At 37.3% G+C, this 18,435-nt stretch overlaps 1 protein-coding gene across 1 annotated transcript; it reads left to right on the top strand.

Moving 5' to 3' along the window:
- The first annotated feature begins 573 nt into the window (after positions 1–573).
- Positions 574–1,242, top strand: LOC127869889 (variable charge X-linked protein 3B-like). Its single transcript, XM_052412547.1, has 3 exons — positions 574–657; positions 766–1,047; positions 1,102–1,242. The coding sequence occupies exons 1-3, from the start codon at positions 574–576 to the stop codon at positions 1,240–1,242; spliced, it is 507 nt and encodes a 168-aa protein (XP_052268507.1).
- The last annotated feature ends 17,193 nt before the right edge of the window (positions 1,243–18,435 follow it).

Here is an 18,435-nt window from a genome sequence, read left to right as displayed (position 1 = left end):
AGAGAAGCTGTACGGACAGGTTGAGGAACTTGTTAGCCTCCAGGAGAAGCTGTATGGACAGGTTGAGTAACCTGTTAGTCTGCAGGAGAAGCTGTATTGACAGGTGGATAAACCTGTTAGCCTGCAGGAGAAGCTGTATGGACAGGTCGAGGAACCTGTTAGCCCGCAGGAAAAAATCTATTGACAGGTTGATGAACCTGTTCGCCTGCAGGAGAAGCTCTTCGGACAGGTGGAGGAACCTGTTAGCCTGCAGGAGAAGCTGTATGGACAGGGAGAGGAACCTGTTAGCCTACAGGAGATGCTGTATGGACAGACGAAGGAACCTGTTAGTCTGCAGGAGAAGCTGTATGGACAGGTGGAGGAACCTGTTAGCTTGCATGAGAAGCTGTATGGACAGGTGAAGGAACCTGTTAGCATGCAGGAGAAGCTGTAAGGATAGGTAGAGGAACCTGTTAGTCTGAATGACAAGCTGTATGGGCAGGTTGAGGAACCGGTTAGCCTGCAGGGGAAGCTGTATGGACAGGTGGAGAAGCCTGTTAGCCTGCAGGCAAAACTGTATGGACAAATGGAGAAATGGAGAAATCTCTTAGCCTGCATGAGAAGCTGTACAGACAGGCTGAGGTACCTGTTGGCCTCCAGGAGAAGCTGTATGGACAGGTGGAGTAACCTGTTAGCCTGCAGGAGAAGCTGTACGGACAGGTTGAGGAATCTGTAAGCCTCCAAGAGAAGCTGTATGGATAGGTGGAGTAACATGTTAATCTGCAGGAGAAGCTGTATGGACAGGTGGAGGAACCTGTTAGCTTACAGGAGAAGCTGTATGGACAGGTCGAGGAACCTGTTAGCCTGCAGGAGAAGCTGTATGGACAGACGAAGGAACCTATTAGCCTGCGGGAGAAGCTGTATGGACAGGAAGAGGAACCTGTTAGCCTGCAGGAGAAGCTGAACGGAGAGGTGGAGAAACCTATTAGCCTACAGGAGAAGCTGTATGGACAGGTTGAGGAACCCGTTAGCCTGCAGGAGAAGCTTTACGGACAGGTCGAGGAACCTGTTAGCCTGCAAGAGAAGCTGTATGGATAGGTGGAGTAACCTGTTAGTCTGCAGGAGAAGCTGTATGGACAGGTGGAGGAACCTGTTAGCTTGCAGGAGAAGCTGTATGGACAGGTGGAGGAACCTGTTAGCCTGCAGGAGAAGCTGTATGGACAGGTGGAGAAACCTGTTATCCTGCAGGCGAAGCTGTTTTGAGAGGTGGAGGAACATGTTAGCCTGCAGGAGAAGCTGTATGGACATATGGAGGAACATGTTAGCCTGCTGAAAAAGCTATATGGACAAGTTGAGGAACCTGTTAGCCTGCTGGAGAAGCTGTATGGACAGGTGGATGAACCTGTTAGCCTGCATGAGAAGCTGTATGGACAGGTGGATGAACCTGTTAGCCTGCAGGAGAAGCTCTATTGATAGGTAGAGGAACCTGTTAGCCTGCAGGAGAAGCTTTTCGGAGAGGTGAAGGAACCTGTTAGCCTGCAGGCGAAACTATATGGACAGGTGGAAATACGTGTTAGGCTGCAGGAGAACCTGTACGGACAGGTGGAGGAACCTGTTTGCCTGCAGGAGGCGCTGTATGGACAGGTGGAGGAACCTGTAAGCCTGCATGAGAAGCTCTATGGACAGGTGCAGGAACCTGTTAGCCTTCATTTGAAGATCTATGGAAAGGTGACGGACCATGTTAGCCTGCATGAGAAGCTGATGGACAGGTGGAAGAACATGAGAGCCTGCAGTAGAAGCTGTTTGGACAGTTGGAGGAAACTGTTAGCCTACAGGAGAAGCTGTACGGACAGGTGGAGGAACATGTAAGCCTGCAGGAGAAGCTGTATGGACAGGTGGATAAACCTGTTAGCCTGCAAGAGAAGCTGTATGGACAGGTGTAGAAACCTGTTAGCCTGCAGGAGAAGCTGTATGGACAGGTGGGGGAACCTGTGAGCCTACAGGAGAAGCTGTATGGACAGGTGGAGGAACATGTTAGCCTGCAGGAGAAGCTGTTTGGACAGGTGGAGAAACCTGTAATCCTGCAGGCGAAGCTGTATGGACAGGTGGAGGGACATGTTAGCCTGCGGGAGAAGCTGTATAGAGAGATGGAGGACCCTGTTAGCCTGCAGGAGGAGCTGTATGAACAAGTGGAGGAACCGGTTAGCCTGCAGAAGAAGCTGTATAGACAGGTGGAGGATCCTGTAAGCCTACAGGCGAAGCTGTATGGACAGGTGGAGGAATCTGTTAGCCTGCAGGAGAAGCTGTATGGACAGGTGGAGGAACATGTTAGCCTGCAGGCGAAGCTGTATGGACAGGTAGAGGAGCTTGTGAGCATGCAGGCGAAGCAGTACGGAGAGGATGAGAAACCTGTTAGCCTGCAGGAGAAGCTGTATGGAGAGGAAGGGGCTCTGCAGATGAACCTCCGCTTCATCCTTGCCTTAAGATTCAAATTGTTGCGGCGATCAAGATCAACTTTTTACAGTTGTAAGTAACAATAGTTATACACCGTTATTTAATTCCATCACTAAAAAAGAGCATTTTGTCAACAAAATGACAATTTGTTGATATCGTCGGGATGTTATATATACATAATAATTTACTTATTTCAATGAATTATTTTATTGAGAAAGGTATCACAATATAGATGCAAAATGTTAATAATAATTGGTGCAGCGCATGAGATGCATATGTTCGCGAAATATATGAACGATTGCTGACAAAAAGCGAAGCACAACTTGTTCATTATCTTTCGTACATGTAGAGAGGTAGACTATTTAAGCACATCCACTTAAAATAAACGGAATGAATTAAACAAAGTCGATATTTTCAATAATGTTTTATCCGACTGCAAAGTGTGTCCTTAATTTTTATGTCACATGTTTTACTGAACCAAACGAGATTCTACACATGGATTTGCTTATTGGCAATTTTACAGTCCAATTATAACCAATGACATACGTTTAAAACGCCCTTGACGTATTTTGCCTTTTACAGTGGAAAATATAACAGATTTCATGGAGGCATCACCTGCCCAGGATTTATACGCTTCAGACGAAATGTTCTTTTTACAATACATTACAGCTGTCAATGACAATTAAACTAGGAGATTTAGGCAAACATTGACTTTTAAACGAAATGTCAGAGGACTACCTAATAGATTTTATTACGGCAGTAATAACTGACTGGAGTGTAATTGCACGGGACTCACAATTATTAACATATGATTTATTTATATTTTCGATTGGGCTATTTCCTTTCAAAAGTAAAGACTTGCCTTTATAGTATAGCATCGATTTTGCAGATGGTTGAGCTAGTTATAAACACAAACTCAATGAGTTTTATTTTCGTAAACTGTTTTCGTAATGTAAACAGCATATTAATATATATTATTCAACATCTATTGTAAAGCAGTGATAATTTGGTCTGTTTTAACTAAACCATATATAATTCAATTCATTAAACGAAAAATTGTTTTATTTTTTAGTTGTTTACTTAAACAAAACGTCCCGTGCGATATTAATAGGGACTTAATTTTTGATATCGTAAAGTTGGAAACATTATTCCTAATTATTTTTTAAGATACGTCAATACGTAGACTGCGCCGTTTGAACAGGGAGTCTAGGGGAACATTGACATTTTATTTAATTACCAGAGAACCAGCTAAATTAATTACAAAATAAGACAAAGTTGGCATGAGAATAAGCATACTGCTGCTATAAGTACGATAGGATGCAAAACAAAGGTTTGTATTGTGGACTCAGTTTGTTTTGCTATACTTAAGACTAGTCAAAATATCGCCGAACAGATGCTGTCATTTGCTTCCACTTTGATCGCCAAACATTTTGTAAAGACTTTTTTACGATTGCCTTATGTGGTACAATTGTACAGAAATGTTTACAATTTGTATCGCAACTTATCATTATATCAACTTATTTAGCAGTAATTTAGCGAATATTACCAAACGTATCGCAAATTTAATAGTTAATTTATTTACAACATTTTTACTTATTATTAATGTATTACTCATTTATCATGGACATTGAAAGTTAGCTTGATCAAAAACAAGGACTATAATGTGTGATTGTATTTATTTCTGTTAGTCTAAACGAGGTATACCCCCTATTAAGACGGTTTTATTGGCCATTTTAACAAACGTGTAACAACGCTGCAAAACCTACGCGTTAAGGGCCCAATGAAGACCGTCTGTTTTTGGCCTTCATTAGATTTGTTATATCAGATTAAGGCGCCTAACCAAAAATGTTTGTTACCTGCCAATACTCAAAACTAACCGTTTCATTGCAGGAAATATTGACCTTTTAGGTGAGTGTCATTTGAGTTTCAGATTTCTGTGCTTTAAGTTTGTATTTTTCACCAAAATGTATTAGACTACATCCTATATATTATGGCTATGCTTTAAAGCGAAGACACAACCCAATCGTACTTATTACACATCCTGCATGTCATCGTTCTACTGTGCTTAGTGTTCAAAGACGCGTTCTCATATGTAGCTATTGTATAATGTTGCCCTTATAAGGATCTTCATGTATATATTTGAGTTATGTATTAACCTACATGGGCGCCTCCTCCGCGAACCTTGTCAATTGGCATACATTTTTAAATACAATTTATAGTTAACATTATTTCTGTTCTTTTTCAAGACACATTTTCATAATTCTTACTGAATAAACAATTTATCTATAAATGTTTGTGCTATTGATATAAATCAATGTATATTCGGTAGTTTTAGTGATTTCTATTATTGATTGAGTGTTGTATCGTAATTCCGCATTAGATGATTATTATATTTTCGACAGCCCCTTGTGCACAACAGGTGTCGCTAAATAGCCTGTCGGTGTATGTGTATGCCAGTTTTGTTACTTCAGGGCGCGCCGAGTCAGTATGGCTTGCTCGACAGCGTTTTTACTGCTTATGCATTGACCAGTGCATTGACAGCCATGTTTCACGGTATAAGTTGTATGTACAGAGAAACATCCATTGTTCCTTCTGCAAATCTTCTTTATATTGGGAACCTTATGCCAATCAAGCTTGTTGGTATTCATTTTCTCAAAGTTTGATCAATGTAAAGGTGGTTATGAGGATGTGTTTCACTTTACCTTTTATGTAACGCAGTCGCATGTCGCAATCAGAAGATGACCACCGCTTCAAAAACAAAGCCTTGTTTAAAAAATGTTTGCTTATTACCCATTCCCAACACCATTCTAATCAAGTCTTTGAGACTCATGTCACCAAAGAACTGTTTAACGTTGCACATGTTCAGGTGAGCCAGACCATATCTGTTCACCCCATGGGTAATCCATCAGTTGAGCGATTTAACCGTATCTTGCTCAGCATGTTAAGTACTCTATGTGATTGGAAGTAGTCATATTAGATATACTACAACATTACATTGTACAGACATACATTTTTTATCAAAACAGTCCCACTGGGTATTCCCCACATGTTCTTATGGTTGAATGGCACACAAAGCTACCAGTTTATGCACCACAAGGCACGGCTCCAGAAACCAAACGAGTGCACTCGTACAGTGCATACAATCCTATATTGAATACACGCTTCACATGCAAATACAGAGTGGCAGCTGATTGCGCTAAAAATCGGGCCCCAAACACTTTTTTACAGTTAAGTGAAAGAGGATTGGATCTGCATTAATGATATCATACTTGTTAAGCAAGTCGAACGGCAGACATAAATTGATTAATTAATGGGCGAGAGAACCATACGCGGTTCTAAATATCCCATATAAACTAAGCCTGTGAACCGAGTACACAGAGAAAATCGCACTAGGAATATTCAAACTCTGCACAGGAACATATATTGCTCTTTGTCTGCAAGGTAACCATACTAGGCCTTTAGATACTACTGACAGCGATAGTTACTTTAGTTCTTATGGTGTTGTACGGCTTTACAGATTTCTACAGAAAAGAAACGTTAACACTAATACACTGTATTAACTCGATTCCCAGTTACCAGCATCAGTAACAATGCCATTTCTTAGTATTCTTCATGTCGTTCTTCTGATTGTTTTTCACAACAAAGTTCTCTAAGTCACACTACCCCCATCCATCACAGCACTCAATCCCCTTATGTAGGCAGTCAAGTAGGTTCACCTCTTTCACATTTATCGGGTTCTAGCAGTAGTCTTTCTCTGAACTCGTTAGGGTAGGACAGTCGTCCACCAAGCAGACATGTACGCAAACGTCGCTCACCTAACTCATTTGGCAAACGGCAATTTAAACAGACTGACGAGTATTTTGTTTATTGAATTGTATAATGCTTCAACTTTCAGATTTTCAAGTTGTGTACTATATAACCTCTAATGGTTGCATGTTACCATTAGGCAAGTTTTGCTTATAAATTTATTTTTAAGTGTAAATACATCAAGTGTGCAATTTTAGGAAATGTATATCATTTTTTGTGCACCATTGCTGGTTATAATAATTATGTACTGGTTATATTGACATTTTCAAGACAAATGCAAATAATATATCCATGTATGAAAACCTTTAGTCTTTGTCTTTTAGTTCTATCAATTTCTCAGTTTCTCTGTAGCAATTGCATTGTGCAAACCTTGATTAAATATCTTAAAAGAACGATTTCCATAATATTTATGCAAATATTTTAGAAAATGTGTTTAAAATTCCAAATAAAGCTACATAGGGGCACGTTATTTTAACATTGATTACATTTAAAACAGACACATTAATTATTTGCATTTGTCTGTTTCACAAATTTAATATCTATGAATAAAAATGGAAGTTTTCAATTGTTTGAATATTTCGTTCGTGCATGTAATAATGTTAAATGTGCTAAAAGTTTCTTTGAATTTCTAGTATCTTCAGTTTTGTCTCTTCATTACTTCCAGTTTCATAGAATATACTTATGGAACATGGGCTACTACTCTTGTTAATATTGAATATAGGATTGACGTAGTTTCTCCATTTTGATTGTAATTCCGTTGTTTATAGTACAGTTAACTTGTGTGTATCATATTTGTGTTTATTAGTTATTCAACTCTTGATTGTTTTTGAATTAGGTCTGTCATTAGGTTTTCTTAATAAGTTTGCACCTTCTATTAAAATTTAATTAATGTTATTCGAAAAAAATCCCCCTTCTGGAAATTATTTATTACATGTTAAAATGCCTGTAGACATGTTGAAGAAGGAAACCACTGTGTAGGATAGATCATTTTACTTGAAAGCTGTACATCTATGTGCCATAGTGTTTATGTAATTGCATTGTATTTATCCATATGTATATGTTGTTAGTACAGGTTCATCGGCTAATTTTAAACAGTAGCAGTTTACAAGCCATAGGGCTGTACAAGTATTTATTGTTAAAAGTAAAACTAGTTGTGTTGCTGTTGCTTCAGATTTATTTATATGCGATGTTACCTGTGTCAAATGTCCGCTTTATAAACTGTTTGTACTACACTAAATAATGAAGTTCTTGCAACATATGAGTCTGTGAAAATGCATAAGAATTAATTTTGATGAAATTATGATGACGACGATAATGATATACACTATGAAGATATTGCTGCTACATCTAATGCTGCTGTTGCTGATGGTGAACTGTTGAAAAAAAAATACGAAATGAGCATATTGTCCTAAAACACAATATACACGAATTCAATTAAACCAGTTGATTCATTAAAAGCTATAAAAAAAATCATTTCGCCCCTAGTTGTCTTTCATAAGACCAATTATTGCGAATTATTGTTATCGACTTGAGGCATCGCGAAAAAAACATTTTAGTGCAAAACATGTTATGGAAATTTCGGTGAAAATAAATATCATTTGTGAGAGAAATTATACCAAACCTAGATAAGGATGACGATGCTATTTCAACAAACGAAGCAGCATAAATAAAAGGGCAATAACACGTCCGTCTTTTAAAAAAGTTTATACAGTATTTTAATAGAGCGAGAATTACTGCTTAATTATTTTAGAAGCATAACTGTTGGAATATGAAACGATTTAGCAATCCATACGTTAAAATAATATATATATATATATTTATATAAATATAAATATTAATTAAGTTATTACTGCTTTTACATTTGATTGTGAAAATATACAAAATTCAATTCCGAGTTATGAATGCAAGTCTAAACAAGAGTCCACTACTGCGCTTTGAAGTCGCACGGCAGCTCTTTTAGAACAAAAATGACCATTGAAAATGAAGGATGACCTTGACCTTGACCTTTCACCACTCAAAATGTGCAGCTCCATGAGATACACATGCATGCCAAATATCAAGTTGCTATCTTCCATATTGCATAAAAATAGTTTAACCAGGTGTGTTTGGTTGTAAATATTATGTTGTAAAATATATCGGTAGCTTTTCATGTGTTGCTTAATTGTGGTTGTTTTGCTTATGACTAAGGCTTAAACATACTGTGTTGATGGTGACACACACCGACATGCATTTCCCTAAATGGACATGCATTATTACCAGCTACTACGAAAAGGAAATGTATGGTTCGAACCTGTTAGCCTGCAGCCAAAGTTGTAAGGACAGGTGGAGGAACCTGTTAGCCTGCATCAGAAGCTGTATGGACAGGTGGAGGAACCTGTAAGCCTGCAGGCGAAGCTATATGGACAGGTGGATGAACCATTTAGCCTCCAGGCGAAGCTGTACGGAGAGCTGGAGGTACGTATTAGCCTGCAGGCGAAGCTATACGGACAGGTGCAGGAACCTGTTAGCCTACAGGAGAAGCTGTGTGGACAGGTGGAGGAACCTGTTAGATTGCAGGAGAAGCTGTACGGACTGGTGGAGGAACCTGTTAGCCTGCAGGCGAAGCTGTATGGACAGGTGGAGGAACCTGTTAGCCTTCAGGCGAAGCTGTACGGACAGGTGGAGGAACCTGTTAGCCTGCAGGAGAAGCAGTATGGACAGGTGGAGGACCCTGATAGCCTGCAGGTGAAGCTGTACGAACAGGTGGAGGAACCTGCTAGCCTGCATGAGAAGCTGTATGGACATGTGGAGGAATCTGTTAGCCTGCAAGCAAAGCTGAATGGACAGGTGGAGGAACCTGTTAGCCTGCTGAAGAAGCTGTATGGACAGGTTTAGGAACCTGTTAGCCTGCAGGAGAAGCTGTATGGACAGGTGGAGGAACCTGCTAGCCTGCAGGAGAAGCTTATGGACAGGTGGAGGAACCTGTGAGCCTGCAGGCGAATCTGTATGGACAGGTGAAGGAAGCTGTGAGCCTGCAGGAGAAGCTGTACGGAAAGTTGGATGAACCTGTGAGCCGCTGTACGGAGAGGTGGAGGCTCTTCACATGACCCTCAGTTTCCTCCTTGCCTTAAGACTCAAATTGTTGCGGCGATCGAGATCACCTTTTGACAGTCGAAATTAACACTAGTTAAACACCGTTATTTTATACCATTACTGCAAAAGAGCATTTTGTCAACAAAATGACAATTTGTTGATATCGTCGGGTTGTTATATATACATGAAAATTTCATAATTGCAATGAATTGTTTTATTGAAAAAGGTATCAGAATATAGATCTAATTTTTTTATAATAATTGGTACAGCGAATGAAATGCATATGTTCGCGAAATGTATGGATGTTTGCTATCAAAAAGCGAGGCAAAACTAGTTCATTACATTTCTTACATGTCGAGAGACTATTTAAGCACATCCACTTAAAATAAAAGGAAGATATTAAACATGGTCGATATTGTTTCAAAAATGTTTTATCCGACGGCACAGTGCGTCGGAAATGTTTGTCACATGTGTTACTGAACCAAACGAGATCCTCCGCAAAGATTTGCTTATTGGAAATTATACAGGATAATTATGACAAAAGACATACGTTTAAAAAGGCGCTTGACCTTTCAGACGACGTGTTTTGCTTTTTACAGAGGAAAATGTAACCGATTTCATGACGGCATGATGTGTTACTGAACCATGTGTTACCTCCACATAGATTTGCTTATTTGCAATTTTACAGTTTAATTATAACAAAAGACATACGTTTAAAAGGCGCTTGACGTATCAGACGGCGTGTTTTGCGTTTTACAGTGCAAAATTATACCGATTTCATGACGGCGTCAACTGCCCGGGAATCATACGCTCCAGACGAAATGTTCTTGATGTCAATGACTGAAACGAAGAGATTAAGGCAAACATTGACATTTAAACACATTGTCAGAGAACTACCTACCAGATTTTGTTACGACAGAAATAACTGACTGGAATGTAATTGGACGGGACTCACAATTATTAACACTTGCCTTTATAGTTTATAATCGATTTTGTTGTGCAGATGGTTTGGTTGAGCACACAACAAACAAGCTTTATGAGTTTTATTTTCGTAAACTTTTTTCGTATGTTAACAGCATATTAATTTATATTATTCAGCGGAGTATTGTAAAGCAGTGATAATTTGGTGTTTTTTGTAACTTACCCATTTATAATTCAATTCATTAAATGAAAAAAAATATGGGAACATTGACATATTATTTAATTGCCGTTGGGGCAGCTAAATTAATTAAAAAATGAAAAAGCTGGCCTGACAATAAGCATACCGCTGCAATGAACAATTGGGTGCAAAAAAGGGTTGTATTGTTTTTCTATACTTAAGACTAGTAAATACGGCCGAACCGATACCGCCATTTGTTTCCAATTGTATCGCCAAACATTTTGCAAATACTGTTTTACCATTGCCTTATTTGGTACAATTATACAGAAATATTTACAATTTGTCTTTAAAAATATCATTATTTCAATAATTAAGCAGTAATTTAGCAAATATGATCCAATGTAACGAACATACCGCAAACTTAATGGTTTATCTATTGATAACAGTATGGCTTATTATAATTGTATTACACATTAACTCTTGACATTGAAAATAAGCAGGATCAAAACAATGACTTAATTTTTTAATTGTTTTTATTGCTCTTAGTCTAAGCGAGTTATTCTTCCGGTTGACGTAAACGAAAACATGATGCAAAACATACGTGTTAAGAACACAGGAAGACCATCTGGGATTGTCCTTTATAATATTTGTAATGCCATATACTTTACGGCTTTAGTTGACATCAGTTCAGGGCGCCTAACCAAAATGTGCATTACCGACCACTACGAAAAATAGCTCCGTATCATAACAGGAAATATAGACCCTTTTTTGGTTAAGAGTGTTCTTTGAGTTTCACAAGTCAGTGCTATACGATTGTATTTGTCATCAAAATTTAGTCTGTTACATCTTTTATATTATGGCTATAAATTGAAGCTGAGACACAAACCCAATCGTACTAATTACACATCCTGCATGTCATTGGTCTACTCTGCTTAGTTTTCAAAGACACGTTCTCATATGTAGGAATTGTTTAATGATGCCCTTAAAAAGATCTATGTACATAATTGATTAATTACTTCACCCACATGGGCAATTTCCTCCGTGAACTGAATAAACATCTGTCCCAGCGACGTGCTCACGTTGATGACAAAGATCATTCCGGCAGCCTTCTTGCATCTTTTAAATGATGATGAGGAGTTTGGCAATTTTTCCTCAGATTCTCAGAAGACTCACCATTGAACTGATGATCTGGCCCAGCACTATGCAAAACCGGTCAACATCAAACATTTGGATACCAGTTAGTAGGAGGACATTTTTCTACCATAACATATCAAATATATAACTATTTAATCGGCTTATACAAAAATATTCAAAGTCATACATTGGATGAATACAATTTATAACTTTCATTATTTATGTTCTATTTTTGGGTTTATCATACTATATACTGAACATACATTTCCGTAATATATTTCGTTGTTATTAATATATAATAATGAATATCCTGGTAGCTCATGTTGTTTAAGTGATAATTCTTGTTGACTGAGTGTTGTATCGTAATTCCGCATTAGATGAATAGAACATTTTCGAAAGCTCCTTGTGCACAACAAATGTCGCTAAATAGCCTGCCGGTGTGTGCATGCCAGTTTTATTAATTCGGGGCCCGCCCAGTCAGTATGGCTTTCTTGACGGCGTTTTTACTGCTTAGGCATTGAATAGCGAATTGATAGTAATGTTTCACGGAAGAAGTTGTATTGACAGGAAATGATCCATTATTCCGTCTGAAAATCGTTCTTCGATTGAGACATGTATGCCAATGCAGCTTGTTAGTATTGCTTTGCTTGAAGTTGATTCATGTCAATGTGGTAACAAGGATGTGCTAGTAAGAACGGTTCACTTTACGTGTTATGTAAACGCAGTCGCATATCGCAATCAGAATGTGATTACCACTTCCAAACAAAACCTTGCTTGCAAAATATTTGCTTATTACCCAATCCCAACACCATTCTAATCAACTCTTTGAGATTCATGTCACCAAAGAACTGTGTAACGCTGCACATGTTCAGGAGAGCCGGACCATATCTGTTCACCCCATGGGTAATCCATCAGTTGAGCGATTTAACCGTATCTTGCTCAGCATGTTAAGTACTCTATGTGATAGGAAGTAGTCATATTAGATATACTGCAACATTACATTGTACAGACATAAAATTCTTATCAGAACTGTACCACTGGGTATTCCCCACATGTCCTAATGTTTGAATGGCACACAGAGCTACTAGTTTATGCATCACAAGGCACGGCTCCAGAAACCCAACGAGTGCACTCGTACAGTGTATACTCTCCAATATTGCACACACGCCTCAAATGCAAATACAGGGTGGCAGCTGATTGCGCTTAAATCGGGCCCCAAACGCACTGTAACAGTTAAGTGAAAGAGGATTGAATCTAACGATATCATACGTGTTAAGCAAGTCAATCGGCCGACATAAATTGATTAATTGATGGGCGAGAGAACCATATGCGGTTCTAAATACCCCATAAAAACAAAGCCCGTGAACCAAGGTACACAGAGAATGTCGCGCTAGGAATATTCGAACTCTGTACATGAACATGTATTTGCTCTTTGCTTCTGTCCAATAACCTAAACAGGAACCGGAAACTGTCTGCAAGGTAACCATACTAAGCCTTTAGAAACTACTGACAGCGATAGTTACATTTGTTCAATTATTATGCTGTTGTACAGCTTTACAGGTTTCTAAAGAAAAGGAACGTTATTATGTATACTGTATTTACTTGATTCTCAGTAACCAGCATCAGCTCCAATGTCATTTCTTAGTAATCTTCATATCGTTCTTCTGATTGTTTTTCACAACGAAGTTCCATCACAGCACTCAATCCACTAATGTTGGCAGTCCAGTAGGTTCACCTCTTGCCCATGTATCGGGTTCTAGCAGTAGTCTTTCTCTGAACCCGTTTGGGAAGGACAGTCGTCCACCAAGCAGATCCGTACGCCAACGTCGCCCACCTTACTAACTTGGCAAATGGCAATTTTAACAGACTTACGAGTATTTAGCTTATTGTATTTTATAATGCTTCAACTTTCAGATTTTAAAGTTTGGTATTATGTAATCTCTAATGGTTACATGTTACCTTTACGTCAAGTTTTGCTTATAAATTTGTTTATAAGTGTAAATAAATCGAGTGAGCAATTTTAGGAAATGTATATAATATTGTTGCATTATTGGACGATTAAGTTATAAGAATTATGTACTGGTTATAATGACATTTTCAAGACAAATGAAAAGTAATATATCCATATATGTTCTGAAAACATAAGTTCTGGGGGCATATAAAAATCGCACCGTCCGTAAGTCCGTCCGTTAGTCTGTCCGTTAGTCTGTCCGTTAGTCTGTCCGTTAGTTCGTCCGTCCGGATTAGTCAAGCAATTGTCATAAGATCTTCACCAAACTTCATGAAACTGTGTAAGGCAATAACATCTAGGTCAAGTGCGATAATCGGCCAAATTGACCCAGACACTCTTGAGTTACGGCCCTTTAATCATCGTAAAATTGTTTTTTTCTCGTTTCCGCTCATTAACTCGAGCAATTGTCATCATTTCTTCACCAAACTTCAGGAAAATGTGGAAGACAATAACATCAAGGTCAAGATTGATAATCGGCAAAATTGACCCAGACACTCCTGAGCTAAGGCCTTTGAATCATCGTTTTGTGTCTCGTTTCCGCTAAATAACTCTAGCAAATGTCACAGGATCTTCACCAATCTTCATGAAAATGTGTAAGGCAATAACATCTAGGTCAAGTTCGATAATCGGCCAATTTGACTCAGACACTCCTGAGTTACAGCCCTTGAATCATCTGAAAATTGTGTTTTTCTCGTTTCCGTTTATTAACTCGAGCAATTGTCATCAGATCTTCACCAAACTTCATGAACATGTGTAAGGCAATATCATCTAGGTCTAGTTCGATAATAGGCCAATTTGATCCAGACACTCCTGAGTAACGGCCCTTGATTCATCAAAAAATTGCGTTTTCGCTCGAAAAATGCTCATAACTTCTATGTCGCATCAGATGTAACCTTCATATTTGGTATGCATGTGTTTATGGACAAGGCCTTTTAATACGCACACAAATTTTGACCACTTTGACCTTAACCTTGAACTTAGGGTCCGCGTTTAGGTTTCGAAATCTGCGTTTATGTTTCGAAAAAGCGTTTTACGGGGGCATATGTCTTCCGATGGAGACAGCTCTTGTTTCTTTCAGTTCTTTCAATTTTTCAGTTTTTCTGTAGCACATTTATTGTGCAAGCCTTGCTCAAATATCTTAAAAATACGATTTCCATATTATTTGGGCAAATATTTTAGAAAATGTGTTTGAAATTCCAAATAAAGCCACATAGGGGCAAGTTTTTTGACACATTAATAATTTGCATTTGTCTTTTTCATATATGTAATATCTATAACTGAAATGGAAGTTTTTAATTGTTTAGATAGTTCGTTTGTGCATGTAGTACTGTCAAATGTGTTAAAAGTTTCTTTGAAATTGTCGCATTTTCAGTTTTGTCACTTCATTACTTCCAGTTTCATATAATATACTTATGGAACATGGGATACTACTCTTGTTAATATTGAATATAGGATTGATTTAGTTTCTCCCTTTTGATTGTAATTCCGTTGTTTATAGAAAAGTTAACTTGTGTGTATAATATTTATGTTTATTAGTTATTAAACTCTTGATTTTTTTTCAATTAGGTCTGTCCTAAGGTTTTCTTAATAAGTACGCACCTTCTATTTGAATTTAATTATTGTAATTCGAAAAAAATTATCTTCTGAAAATTATGTATTACAAGTTTAAATGTCTGTAGACATGTTGAAGAACGAAAACCCTGTGGAGGATAAATCATTTTACTTGATGCTGAACATCTATGTGCCACAGTGTTTATGTGAATTGCATTATATTTATCAATATGTATATGTTGTTAGTACAGGTTCATCGGCTAATTTTAAACAGTAGCAGTTTACAAGCCATAGGGCTGTAAAAGTATTGTTAAAAGTAAAAGTAGTTTTGTTGTTGTTGCTTCAGATTTATATGCGATGTTACCTGTGTTAAATGTCCGCTTTATACACTGTTTGTACTACACTAAATTATGAAGTTCTTGCAACATATGAGGCTGTGAAAATGCATAAGAATTAATTATGATGAAATGATGATGAAGAGGATGATGATATACACTATGAAGATATTGATGCCACATTTAATGCTGCTGTTGCTGATGATGAACTGTTGTAATAGAATACGAAAGTCTTACACAAATACTCATGAACATATTGTCCTAAAACACAATATACACGAATTCAATTAAACCAGTTGAATCATTAAAAGCTATATAAAAAAATCATTAAACCCCAGTTGTATTTCATAATTTTTACACTTCAACGATTGGCTAAGAACATTCCAGTGTTTGATCACCGAAATTCTTGATGTCAAGGGCCGTCTCGTTCGTGGAGCAATCTTTTGGCATTCTTCGAATTAAGGTTTGACATCACTTGTCCATAACTTAGGAATATATGTAAGACACACAATGAAGTACGATTTCAGGATATATTTCAAAATCTTAAATAACTACATGTTATTAACCATTAAATAATTACATGAAATTAACCATTAAACAGTAAATACACGACACTTATAGCGTCCTGTATTCCGTTGGTACTTCGAATCAAATTCATTTTTAGTTTTGGGCGTTCAGCTTTTAGCGTGTTGCAGCTAAGAATTTGGCACTTGACAAAAAGCGATTTGCAATACAAGTACAAAAGTATATAAATATTTATAAGACAATAAATAATGTAGTAATAAATATTTGTGAAAATAATAAGTTATATTGACATTTTGCTCCGAATACTGGTTTTCACTGCCCAGCTGTTTATAATCGTAGTTCTATTAATCGTATTTATAATTAAAACAGTGTAAATAAATTAATGTGATGTGTGAGTACTTCATAAATGCCATTTTATTGTTTTTCTGATCAGTAAATTCAGCGTGTTATAATTCCTATCAATTCCATCATAGTAGCTCTGAAATCTAATGTATCGCCTTTAATGTAATGATATGATTGCACTTACCTCTCATGCGATAATCCTCTCAATGTAATGATATGATTGCACTTATCTCTCATGCAATAATCCTCTCAATGTAATGATATGATTGCACTTATCTCTCATGCAATAATCCTCTCAATGTAATGATATGATTGCACTTATCTCTCATGCAATAATCCTCTCAATGTAATGATATGATTGCACTTATCTCTCATGCAATAATCCTCTCAATGTAATGATATGATTGCACTTATCTCTCATGCATTAATCCTCTCAATGTAATGATATGATTGCACTTATCTCTCATGCAATAATCCTCTCAATGTAATGATATGATTGCACTTATCTCTCATGCAATAATCCTCTCAATGTAATGATATGATTGCACTTATCTCTCATGCAATAATCCTCTCAATCTTATCACTTTCCACCTTTTTAAAATATAATTGCGTGTCCATGACATAACTGGTTTACCCCAAGTGAACTGTTATTTAAAAATGTTATATTGCTTAAAAATCATATGAATGTGTCTGAAACATTTAACCGTTTTTGTCTTCAATTCCATGGCAAATTCCATCGCATGCTCGTTCCCTCTTTTATCCGCTTTATCCTCTTATTGACAAACTTTAATGCATGCCAAAATCTGTGAAAACGCACCTTTTAAACGTGGTTTATGTTCAACAAAAAATACAAACAAAGTCCAGCATTGCTATATCATTATGAATAAGTATCCGCAGTAAATAAAATGTTTCTCTTCTTACATGCATATTTAAATAACCGAGTTAAAGTTGATTCCTTTTCTTTTTAATATGACTATTCTTGTGTAGTAAATACAAATGAAATTAAATATACCGAATGTGCGGCCTCTTTATACGATATAGTAAAGCTGATAAAGGAGCGAAGCTGATAACAACTGTTTAGAAAGATGACAGTAAACATGGTTCAATGGAAACCGTCGAAGTAGATTTTAATTATTGAACATGTCGACGGTTGGGGAAAAGTGTGAAGCATGTCCGAGACTCGAACCCGGGGCCTACCGCTTACAAGGCGAGTGCTCTGTCGTGCGAGCTGACCGGGCGGCTAACAAATCTAAGCATCAATCCCGTTTAAGTTCCTTACAGGGAAACACATATTGCGGTGGAATGATGGAAGTATGCCGATAAAGATGTCTTACCTTAGACATGGGCCATTAAGCTAGGGGACAGTTTGTAAAAGTGAATAGCCATATGCACATGGTGAACTTTTGTTGTGTTTTCTGTAAGCTGTAGTCTGGAACAGATGTATACAGTCCAACCTTTGTACAGCGGTCAGTCAAGGGATATGACCAAAGTTGTCGTTGTTAGCAGGTGACAGTTATGCCCATGTAAATTCGTTTTATATGGTTGGTTAGATGATGGTATATTTGTCGTTCAAAGAAACTGACACAAACAGCAGATGTCTTTATATTTAAACATCACACACACACAATTTTTATTTATACAACTACACAAGCTTATCCTAATTTATCTAAAATAATCCTTCTGCTTCTTAATGAAAGGTCAATATCATATTTGAAGATCAGATCTCATAATTCTTGTTTCTGCTCTGTGACTTTTACTCAGAGTGTTTCAATAAAGCTTTGAATTGGTGTTTTCCATGACCAAAAGATATGTTGCAAAATAAATCTAATGTTCCTTAAAATTTAAGGTCACATTGTAAGGTACAATTTCATGGATTTTATTTCACTACGTAAACTTTACATGCCTAATACGATACGTATATACTTTTGGATTATTTTTCATCATGCTTAGACCACGTCAACTGCCATAATCCTCGGTGAATGGTATATGTAACAAAAAATGTAAATTTAGTTTTTTCTCTGTATTTTTTAAAGTTTAAGATGATGAAAATATTATTTTTCATTATAAAGATATGGTAAGAATAGTTTCACGTGTCCACTTTGAATCTGGGTCACGTGTGTTTAAAG

Source organism: Dreissena polymorpha, chromosome 2 (genome assembly GCF_020536995.1).
Source record: "Dreissena polymorpha isolate Duluth1 chromosome 2, UMN_Dpol_1.0, whole genome shotgun sequence".
In the NCBI taxonomy this organism is placed as follows: Eukaryota; Metazoa; Mollusca; class Bivalvia; order Myida; family Dreissenidae; genus Dreissena; species Dreissena polymorpha.
This window is presented reverse-complemented; position numbering and strand designations above follow the sequence as displayed.

Coding starts and splice junctions, on each gene's coding strand:
- LOC127869889 (XM_052412547.1), top strand. CDS start 574: ATGGAGAAATCTCTTAGCCTGCATGAGAAGCTGTACAGACAGGCTGAG. Junction 658..765: donor AGGAGAAGCTGTATGGACAG/GTGGAGTAACCT, acceptor GTTAATCTGCAG/GAGAAGCTGTATGGACAGGT. Junction 1,048..1,101: donor ACGGACAGGTCGAGGAACCT/GTTAGCCTGCAA, acceptor GTTAGTCTGCAG/GAGAAGCTGTATGGACAGGT.